The sequence below is a fragment of the Rana temporaria genome, chromosome 9, assembly GCF_905171775.1.
Source record: "Rana temporaria chromosome 9, aRanTem1.1, whole genome shotgun sequence".
NCBI classification, from domain to species: domain Eukaryota; kingdom Metazoa; phylum Chordata; class Amphibia; order Anura; family Ranidae; genus Rana; species Rana temporaria.
The window spans coordinates 170215926-170227215 of record NC_053497.1 but is presented as its reverse complement, the minus strand read 5'-3'; the positions used below and the strand labels follow the sequence as shown (position 1 = coordinate 170227215).

At 45.0% G+C, this 11290-nt stretch overlaps 1 protein-coding gene across 1 annotated transcript in view; it reads right to left on the bottom strand.

Moving 5' to 3' along the window:
* The window catches only part of GABBR1 (gamma-aminobutyric acid type B receptor subunit 1), a 283737-nt gene that overhangs the window by 213790 nt on the left and 58657 nt on the right, over nt 1–11290 (bottom strand). Inside the window, exon 5 of the mRNA XM_040324995.1 lies at nt 9256–9444. Within this exon, the coding sequence (XP_040180929.1) occupies nt 9256–9444 (189 nt within the window). The remainder of the gene's footprint in view (nt 1–9255; nt 9445–11290) is intronic.

Below are 11290 nucleotides of genomic sequence, written 5' to 3'. Positions count from 1 at the left end.
AAAAAAGAAGAATAAAAATGCCATAATTCTATCCCCTATTTTGTAAACGCTATAACTTTTGCACAAACCAATCAATAAACGCTTATTGCGATTTTTTTTTACCAAAAATATGTAGAAGAATACGTATCGGCCTAAACTAAGGAAAAAAATTTTTTTTATATATATTTTTTGGGGGATATTTATTTCAGCAAAAAGTAAAAAATATTGCATTTTTTTCAAAATTGTCGCTCTATTTTTGTTTATAGCGCAAAAACTAAAAACCGCAGAGGTGATCAAATACCACCAAAAGAAAGCTCTATTTGTGGGGAAAAAAGGACGCCAATTTTGTTTGGGAGCCACGTCGCACGGCCGCGCAATTGTCAGTTAAAGCGACGCAGTGCTGAATCGCAAAACGTGGCCCGGTCTTTAAGCTGCATAATGGTCCGGGGCTTAAGTGGTTAAACAGGATATAAAAGTAAAATATTTTTTTTGCAAGACATGATTACCAAAGGAAATCTTGTTTGTCCTAAGAAAAAAATAAAAAAAAGTATGTTAAGTTTTGCTGAACTTTTTTGCTATATTTCTTAGGGAATGTACCGTGAGAGCGCTAAAGTGGTTGAATAGATTGGATACATTATTTCTCGCAAGAAGAAGTCACCAAACAACAAATTTAATAATAATAAAAGAAAAAAAAGAAATGCCCCCCATGAGCAAAAGATTTTGGGCCAGATTCACAGTGGAGATACGACGGCGTTTCTCCTCATACGCCGTCGTATCTCTGTTTCATAGATATCCGTAAGATCCGACAGGTGTAATTGTTTTACACTGTCGGATCTTAGGATGCAGTACCGCGGCCGCCGCTGGGGGAGTTTGCGTCGTAAACCAGCGGCGGGTATGCAAATTAGGAGTTTACGGCGATTCACAACGGATTTTCGCGTTCGCTACGTCGCCGCTAGTCTAGTTTTCCGTCGCAAATTTAGTCGTCGTTTTGGGTGCCCTAACTTTAGTCAGCAAGCGTATTGCTGTCTAAAGTATGGCCGTCGTTCCCGCGTCGAAATTTTTAAAATAAACGTCGTTTGCGTAAGCCGTCCGGGAATTACGCTACGCGCGTCGCCGTTCGAAAAAATGACGTCGCGGCGCGCAATGCACGACGGGAGTTCGGAAACGGAGCATGCGCGGTAGGTCCAGCGCGGGAGCGCGCCTAATTTAAATGGCACACGCCCATTTAAATTGGCCCGCCTTGCGCCGGAGGCCGCCGGCGTAGGTTTTCATCGCAAGTGCTTGGTGAATCAGGCACTTGCGATGAAAAATTGCGGCAGTGTAACGTATCTACGATACGTCACGCCGCCGCTCTCCTATGTGAATCTGGCCCCGTATTCACAACGAACTTGCGTCCTAAGTTACGGCGGCGTAGTGTAAATGGGCCAGCGTAAGCCCGCCTAATTCAAATTGTCCAGGCAGAGGGCGTGTTGTATTATAATGAGCCTTGACCCCACGTAATTGACGCTCCTAGCGAACGTATCCCAGTGCGCGTGCGTATCGCGTACGACTTACACAAACGACGAAAAAATCTACGATACCATACGCCGCCGCTCTTCTACGTGAATCTGGCCCTATATTCTTGCTTGTCTGAATAGCAAGTCCCAAAGACGCCAGCCTCTGATTGGCTGAACAGGTTTACCATGAAGTATCACCAACACTATCGGGAAAATGAAGTCACGTAAATGTCCGATATCTCGGTTTCTATACAGAAGTCATATTTGTGAATGCCGGAAGCGTCTCTTTCACATAAAGCAAAAAAATAAATAAATTCTCTCCCTAATCCACGTCATTTATCAATCCCAGCTACTCCCTTTGTGGGAAGCCAACATGCCGCTGATGTACTATTGATTTACACATTGTTCATGAAATCCAACAGTTGACGCGGTGCGATGCTGTAATGAATACACCGCGCAGACACAAAAGATTGCTGCAAAATATTATTTATTGCTGCAGGAATTGGCTGCCTTATCCTCAGTAAAAAAAACACACTTTATAAAAAAATAATCAAAAAGTTGTGCAAGAGAGACCCCTAGTGGTGAAAAAGGAACCCTGCAGGCCGCAGGCTTTGCATTGGCGACTTGTAAAATTCTATAGTTGACTTGCACCTAAACTGCCACGCCTCTGAAAAACGATCCTTGTTCAGATCGCTTTTCAGAGGCGTTTAACAGGCGGAAAGGAGGCAATGTGATGCCTCCTCGCCGCCTATTTTTAACCCCAACATGACTACAGCACGGGCCACACCCACCAGGGGCGATCTGACAACTCATGGGGCCCCCGCGCAATAGGAGATTATGTGGCCCCCAGCCCCAGGCAATAGACACACTATATCTATATATATATACACACACACACACACACACACACACACACACACACACACACACACATATATATATATATATATATATATATATATATATATATATATATATATATATATATATATATATATATACACACACACACACACACACATATATATATATATATATATATATATATATATATATATATATACACACACACACTATATATATATAGTGGGTCCTGTACGATTTTGGTCTGAATGCGATGCAAATCGCATGTGATCTTCACAGCATTGTGGTGCGAATCACACGCGATGTCTGACATCGCACAAGTGTGAACCGGCACTTAGGGTAGGTTTACATCGATGGGTGTTGGGAATGCGCGCAAAATCGCACGCTATCCCGAAACGCATAAATAGGCACTGCTCTTTAGCAGACGCGGCGGGGGCCTTTAATTCTTCCTAGCACCCTATGCGTTTGTAAATGTGCGCGGTTTCCCGGTTCAGTGCTGAATTTTTAAAGGGTCCAGGACATATTACCTTGCCTTTCTAATGGGTAGGGCAGCCCATTAACCACTTAAAGTGGAACTAAACCCTCCTATCTTTTAGTAGCCAAGGAAGCTGCCATATTTGCCTCTGTTTAATCTACAACTGCCATGATGCTGCACATGTGATCAGTTATGAGACCAGCCATTGGATAGTTTGACAGTTTGGTTGAGAGCACAACCAATGGGAGTATTACATTTCCGGCAAGTGCCGGAAATGAAATTGTTTTATGGATGGGTTTACTTCCACTTTAAGCCCCGGTCCATTATGCAGGTTAAGGACCTTGCCCCTTTTTGCGATTCGGCACTGCGTCGCTTTAACCGACAATTGCGCGGTCGTGCGACGTGGCTCCCAAACAAAATTGGCGTCCTTTTTTTCCCCACAAATAGGGCTTTCTTTTGGTGGTATTTGATCACCTCTGCGGTTTAAATTTTTTGCGCTATAAACAAAAATAGAGCGACAATTTTGAAAAAAAAATTAATATTTGTAACTTTTTGCTATAATAAATATTCTCAAAAAAGATATAAAAAAACTTTTTTTTTGCTCAGTTTAGGCCGATACGTATTCTTCTAACTATTTTTGTTAAAAAAAAAAAAATCGCAATAAGCGTTTATCGATTGGTTTGCGCAAAATTGCGCATGGCATTTTTATTAATATTTTTTTTTTTTTACTACTAATGGCGGCGATCAGTGATTTTTTTCGTGACTGCGACATTATGGCGGACACTTCGGACAATTTTGACACATTTTTGGTACCATTGTCATTTTCACAGCAAAAAATGCATTTAAATTGCATTCTTTATTGTGAGAATGAAAGTTGCAGTTTGGGAGTTAACCACAGGGGGCGCTGTAGGAGTTAGGCTTCACCTAGTGTGTGTTTACAACTGTAGGAGGGTGTGGCTGTAGGACTGACGTCATCGATCGTGTCTCCTTATAAAAGGAATCACTCGATCGATACGCCGCCACAGTGAAGCACGGGGAAGCCGTGTTTACATACGTCTCTCCCCGTCCGTTCTTTAGCTCCGGGGAGCGATCGCGACGGAGCGGCTATAAACGAATAGCCGCGCCGTCGTCCCGGATCGCTCCCCGAGGGAATCCGACCGCCGCAAGTACCGGGGGGTGGGTCCCGATCGGACCCCCGACCCACGTCTAGGCAGGAACGTACAGGTAAGTTGATGTGCCTGTCCGTGCCATTCTGCCGACGTAAATGTACATGCGGCGGTCGGGAAGTGGTTAAATGAATTGGCTGTCCTACACGCAACACGTGGGAATGCATGTAACATGCATGTGCGCAACTTCGCTTGCAGTACTTCAGCTCCGGAAGTTTTTACTCCCTGTGGGCCAGGCCATTTGTTTGCGATACGGCACTGCGTTATTTAACCGACAATTGCGCGGTTGTGCGACGTTGTACACAAATAAAATGTATGGAATTTTTTCCCACAAATAGAGCTTTCTTTTGGTGGTATTTGATCACCTTTGCGTTTTTTTTTTTTTTGGCGCTATAAACAAAAAAAGAGCGAAAAAAAATAAAAAAAAGAGCCAATATTTTATACTTATTTCTAAGTGATCTCAGTGATGTCTGTCACATGTGCCTCTGACACCTCTGGTACATAGCACTGGAAAATTTCTGATATTTAAAAAAAATAAAAGCAATCAAAATGGTTTTCGGTGAGAAGAATCCCGTTGCATTGCAGGTAATCTCTTTGATCTCGCATTTTTTCATGCACCGCGATAGATGTATGATTGGCGGATATCCAGGAGATCTTATCATTTTTCATGAGCAATTTTCTGCAATTACCTTCACAGTCCAACTCCACTGGCCCAGCATCTCACCAAGAGAGGGGTGCAGGGGACAAGTCCCACCACTAGAGGGCAGCAGACTACACCAGTCTGGGTCTACACAGTTGGCGAGGACGATTTACTAAATTAGTTGGGCATGTTCACATTCAAAGTACATTTTCATGTATTTTAGTGAATAAAAGGAGAAACAACATGAAACTTAAATTTGCAAAAAAGTTTTTTTTTTCAATAGATAGGGCCATATTCCCGTAGATTTCCAGCGGGTGTCGCGTAAGCCATTTACACTCCGCCACCCCGACCTACAGGAGCAAGTGCTGTATTCCCCAAACACTTGCTCCGTAGTTTGGGGCGGCGTAATGTAATTGGCCCCGGCGTATCCCCGCGTATTTCAAAGGGGGCGGCTTATATTTAAATTAAGCGCGCCCCCGTTTCGATCGAACTGCGCATGCGCCGGGCTAAAAATAGCCCAGTGCGCATGCTCCAGTTCTCGGCGGAAAACGTCAATGACGCCGACGTGTGCGTCATTGACGTAAAGTCGTATTCAAGAACGACTTAGTAAAACGACGTACCCGACGGGAAAAGACGACGCGGACCCGACGCCATACTTAACATGGCCTACGTGGGACTGGCGTAAGGTTACCCCTCATATACCACCAATAGAAATCTGTATTTGTGGGGAAAAAATTATAACGATTTTATTTGGGTACAGTGTGGTATGACCGCGCAATTGTCATTCAAAGAGTGAGAGCGCTGAAAGCTGAAAATTGGTCTGGGCAGGAGGGGGGTTTAAGTGCCCAGTAAGCAAGTGGTTAAGAAAGGCCACAGACCACCTATCCAGTGCCTGGCTTGCAGGAAGGTGTAAAAATAAAATAAAAAGTGATTCAGCGCTGGAAGATAAATACAAATTAAACTAAATTGCAAGCCAGCACTGCAGATATAACTCAAAAAATATCTCAAAGTGAATAAATAGAAAAATAGTGCAGCGCAAATACATTAAATAAAATAATACATCAATAAATCAATTTGGTAAAGTCCATAAAGTGCAAAGTGATAAGGTGCTCCAAAAAATCAATGGTGATAAAAGGTGCAATAATCTTCAACAGATCCGTGACCCACAGGAAAGGGTTAACCTCCACCAAGAGTAAAGGGTGGCCTCTCACCTCAATAATTCGACCTGTGGCTAGGTCAAAAGGCAAGAAGCAAAACCTCCAAAGATAAGTAATCAGCTTTACATGGGTTCAATTCCAAAGAATCCACCAGATGGCACCAGCGGGCAATATGCAAGGCAACACTCTCCCATACAGCATTTAAAGGAAGGTGTACCACACAGGAGCTGAGCTTAGGACGGCGCCCTTAGCTGGAAGGGACTCATCCCATACACATTGAGATTTGCCTTCTTCAGACAGCTTAACCACTTAAAGACCGGACCAATATGCTGCCTAAAGACCCAAGGTGTTTTTACAATTCGGCACTGCGTCGCTTTAACAGACAATTGCGCGATCGTGCGACGTGGCTCCCAAACAAAATTGGCGTCCTTTTTCCCCCACAAATAGAGCTTTCTTTTGGTGGTATTTGATCACCTCTGCGGTTTTTATTTTTTGCGCTATAAACAAAAATAGAGCGACAATTTTAAAAAAAATTCAATATTTTTTACTTTTTGCTATAATAAATATCCCCCAAAAACATATAAAACATTTTTTTTCCTCAGTTTAGGCCGATACGTATTCTTCTACCTATTTTTGGTAAAAAAAAATCACAATAAGCGTTTATCGATTGGTTTACAAAATAGGGGATAGTTTTATTGCATTTTTTTTTTTTTACTACTAATGGCGACGATCAGCGATTTTTTTCTTGACTGCAACATTATGGCGGACACTTCGGACAATTTTGACACATTTTTGGGACCATTGTCATTTTCACAGCAAAAAATGCATTTAAATTGCATTGTTTATTGTGAAAATGACAGTTGCAGTTTGGGAGTTAACCACAGGGGGCGCTGTAGGATTTAATGTTCACCTAATGTGTGTTTACAACTGTAGGGGGGTGTGGCTGTAGGACTGACATCGATCGAGTCTCCCTATATAAGGGATCACACGATCGATGCGCCGCCACAGTGAAGCACGGGGAAGCCGTGTTTACATACGGCTCTCCCCGTTCTTCAGCTCCGGGGAGCGATCGCGACGGAGCGGCTATAAACGAACAGCCGCGCCGTCGTCCCGGATCGCTCCCCGAGGGGATCCGACCGCCGCATGTCGTGGGGGGGGGTCCCGATCGGACCCCCGACCCATGGAAAGGCGGGGACGTACAGGTACGCCAATGTGCCTGTACGTGCCATTCTGCCGATGTAAATGTACATGCGGCGGTCGGGAAGGGGTTAAACAGAAACCAAATACAGTAAAACCTTGGATTGTGAGCATAATTCGTTCCAGAAACATGCTTGCAATCCAAAGCACTTGTATATCAAAGCAAATTTCCCCATAAGAAATAATGGAAACTCGGATGATTCGTTCCACAGCCATTGATAAATCCTTCAAAGGGTTGTAAAGGTAAAAAAAAATTCCCTAAATAACCTCCTTTACCTTAGTGCAGTCCTCCTTCACTTACCTCATCCTTCCATTTTGCTTTTAAATGTCCTTATTTCTTCTGAGAAATCCTCACTTCCTGTTCTTCTGTCTGTAACTCCACACAGTAATGCGAGGCTTTCTTCCTGGTGTGGAGAAAGCCTCTTGAGGGGGCGAGCAGGCAAGTCAGGACACTCTCTACTTTGCAGATAGAGAAAGGAGCTGTGTGTTAGTGGGCGTCCTGACACTCCTGCTCGCCCCCTCAAGAGGCTTTCTCCACACCAGGGAGAAAGCCTTGCATTACGGTGTGGAGTTACAGACAGAAGAACAGGAAGTGAGGATTTCTCAGAAGAAATAAGGACATTTAAAAGCAAAATGGAAGGATGAGGTAAGTGAAGGAGGACTGCACTAAGGGAAAGGAAGATATTTAGGGGGAGAAAAAAAACTGTACCTTTACAACCCGTTTCAGTCTATAGTCCATATAAAAAGATTATAGCAATGTGATAAGTTGTGTAATCATAAAATGTCCATCCACAAATGGAAGCCGCCACAAGGGGATTAGAAGCAAAATCCAGCAGGAGCCACAGAGTTTAACCACTTCCCGCCCGGTCAATAACAAATTGACGTCCATGGGGGCGCACAGCGCAGCGATCTATGATGCGGGGTGTCAGCCTGACACCCTGCATCTCCGATCCGGCGGAGGCTCTTTACCACGTGATCAGCCGTGTCCAATCACGGCTGATCACGATGTAAACAGGAAGAGCCGTTGATCGGCTCTTCCTCACTCGCATCTGACAGACGCGAGTAGAAGAGAGACGATCGGCGGCTCTCCTGACAGGGGGGCTTTGCAGTGGTTGTTTATCAGCGCAAACCCCCCCCCGGATGCCCACACTGGACTACCAGGGAAGCCGCCAGGACCACCAGGGAAGCCCCAAGCATGTGGATGGCCAGGTACATCCCTCATGGCCATTCACACATGCAAATTTATGCCAAATATGTGCCAATCAGTGCCCATTTGGCACCGATTGGCACCATTGTAAAACACCTTAAATCTGTGATGCCTAGCAATGCCACACAGCAGTGTAATTGCCATCCATCAGTGTCCATCAGTGCCACCTATCAGTGCCCACCTATCGATGACCATCAGTGCCCATCCATGCCACCTCAGTGCCACTCATAAGTACCCAGTGCCACTCATAAGTACCCATCAATGCCACCCATAAGTACCCATCAGTAAAGGAAAAAATTATTGCGCTTGTTCTAAATAATAAAAAGAAGTGAAAAGCTTCGACCAAAAAGTGTTATACTACACCAAACAAATACAGGAAACAGAAAGTAGGTCGCGCGTTTCAAGTACCCATCAGTGCCACCTACTGGTGCCCATCAGTGCCACCTATGAGTGCCCATTGGTCGCGCATATCAGTGCCGCCTTATCAGTGCAGTCATATCAGTGCCCGTCATTGAATTAGAAAAATGACTTATTTACAAAAAAAAAAAACAGAAAACTTTATTTTTTGCGCAAAAAAATAAAAACCGCAGAGGTGATCAAATACCACCAAAATAAATCTCTATTTGTGGGAACAAAATGATAAAAAAAAAATTGTTTGGGTACAGTGTAGCATGACCGGGCAATTGTCATTCAAATTGTGACAGCACTGAAAGCTGAAAATTGGCCAGGGCAGGAAGGTGTACAAGTGCCCGGTATGGAAGTGGTTAAAAGAAGAGAAGTTGCTAAATGTTGTACTTTCATTAAATGTAACCATATTGCTACACTTGGAGGCGCCTCTCTTCTCTTTTATGCAAAGTTGTGACATGACGCTACTCTTATATCAAGACATCGCTTGTATATCAAGTCAAAATGTAATAACAAATGTAGCTTTTCTTGCAAAACGCTCTCAAACCAAGTCACTCTTAAACCAAGGTTGTACTGTATTGGATGTCTGTGGGTCCCTTAGTACATCCAGCATGGCCCCCCCCCCCCCCCATTAGACCATCAATCAGTTTTACCTACTTCTCATCTCACCTTGGCAGCTAGGTTTAGGGTGGTCCCATTTCCCCGCTTTGGTACACATGCTGTGACTGGAGCCCACCAGCAGGAAGCCTGGGTCACATCGGAACCGGATGCTTGTGCCCTCCATTGGTACTCGGCCCATCGCGCCGACATCCACCTGCCCGTTCTCCAGCTTCAGGTGCATACGTGGGCAGGTGGGGACTAGGAGAAAAGAGGAGGAAAAACAAGAGTCAGCACCAATTTAAAAACAGAATGCCCCCTTTGGCTAGGCTGTCCTAGGCTAAAGCCCAATGTGGCTCATGTAGACCTAATATAGAACTCCAGCCCAAACCGGTTTCTACTTTAACCCTTTCATGACTAAGCCTATTTCTGACATTTGGTGTTTACAAGTCAAAATCTGTATTTTTTTGCTAGAAAATTACTTAAAACTCCCAAACACTTTGGGCTAGATTCACGTAGGGGGGCGCAAGTTTGTGCGGGCGTAGCGTATCCTATTTACGCTACGCCTCCGCAACTTAGACGGGCAAGTGCAGTATTCACAAAGCACTTGCTCCGTAAGTTGCGGCGGCGTAGCGTAAATCTGCCGGCGTAAGCGCGCCAAATTCAAATTGTCAAGAGGTGGGCGTGTTTTATGTAAATAAAACATGACCCCACGTAAATGACGTTTCTCATGAACGGCGCATGCGCCGGCCGTGAACGTATCCCAGTGCGCATGCTCCTAATCACGTCGCAAATAGTCAATGCTTTCGACGTGAACGTAATTTACGCAAAGCCCTATTCGCGAACGACTTACGCAAACGACGTAAAGGGCCGCTGCGTGACAGAAGGTATTTCAACGGCATTTTATTCTCTAGGGTGTTAGAATAAAAAAAAGGATTTTTGTACTCACCATAAAATCCATTTCTCTGAGTTCATAGACGGACACAGCATCCTTTGACAGTAGGGTTATATCCGCTTCCCTTTAGGAGAGTTTAGGCAGAAAAAAAGCACTTAAAGTGTTAACAACACATTCCTCAGTGCAGCTCCTCCCAGGGGGCGTGGCCCCTTCAGGTATAACCCACCATCTGCTCTAGCAGCCTCAGTTCGTAACAAGCAGTACAAACCAAGGAGGGGTGGGTGCTGTGTCCGTCTATGAACTCAGAGAAATGGATTTTACGGTGAGTACAAAAATCCTATTTTCTCTTCTGTTCATAGACGGACACAGCATCCTTTGACAGTAGGGACGTCCCCAAGCAGTGTCAAAAATTTCGAGGGGTGGGAAAATAACACAGCAAAACAGGTTACACCCCAAACAAAACCGGAGTTGCTCAACGGAGGAACTCCAACCTTAAACTGCCGCCTGTAACACCCTGCAGCCAAAAGAGGCATCAAAAGATGCACACACATCCACCTTGTAAAACTTTGAAAAAGTGTGGATCGACGACCAGGTCGCTGCCGTACACACCTGTAACACAGAGGCTTAATGCCAGAAAGTCCAAGAGGCACCGATCGCCCTGGTCGAATGCGCCGTAACCCGAAAGGGAGGCGCCCGCCCCTTCAGGGCATAGGCCTGAAGCACAATCCGTCGGATCCACCTAGAAATGGTGGCCAACGAGACTTCCAGGCCCTCTTGTAGGACCAGCCACCGACACGAACAGTGAGTCCGACTTCCGGAACGGAATCGTAGCAGATAAGTACACTCGTAGGGCCCGAATCACATCCAGAGCATGTAAAGTGGCCTCCTCATGGCATTTCGGCCGAGGACATAAGGATGGAAGAACACTGTCCACATCAATGTGAAAAGCCGAAACGACCTTAGGGAGAAAAAAACGGCTGCGGCCGCAGCACCACCTCATCCTTATGGATGACCAAGTAGGGAGCCTTGCAAGACAAGGCCGCCAGTTCAGACAGACACCCGTCTGATCGAGGTAATTGCTACCAGAAATAAAATCACCTTTAGTGACAGTCAACAAAAAACCTCCCGAATGTCCTCAAAGGGAGCATTCCAAAGCACTAAAAGGACTAAATTCAAGTCCCATGGGGGTAATGGAGGGCGCACCGGAGGGGC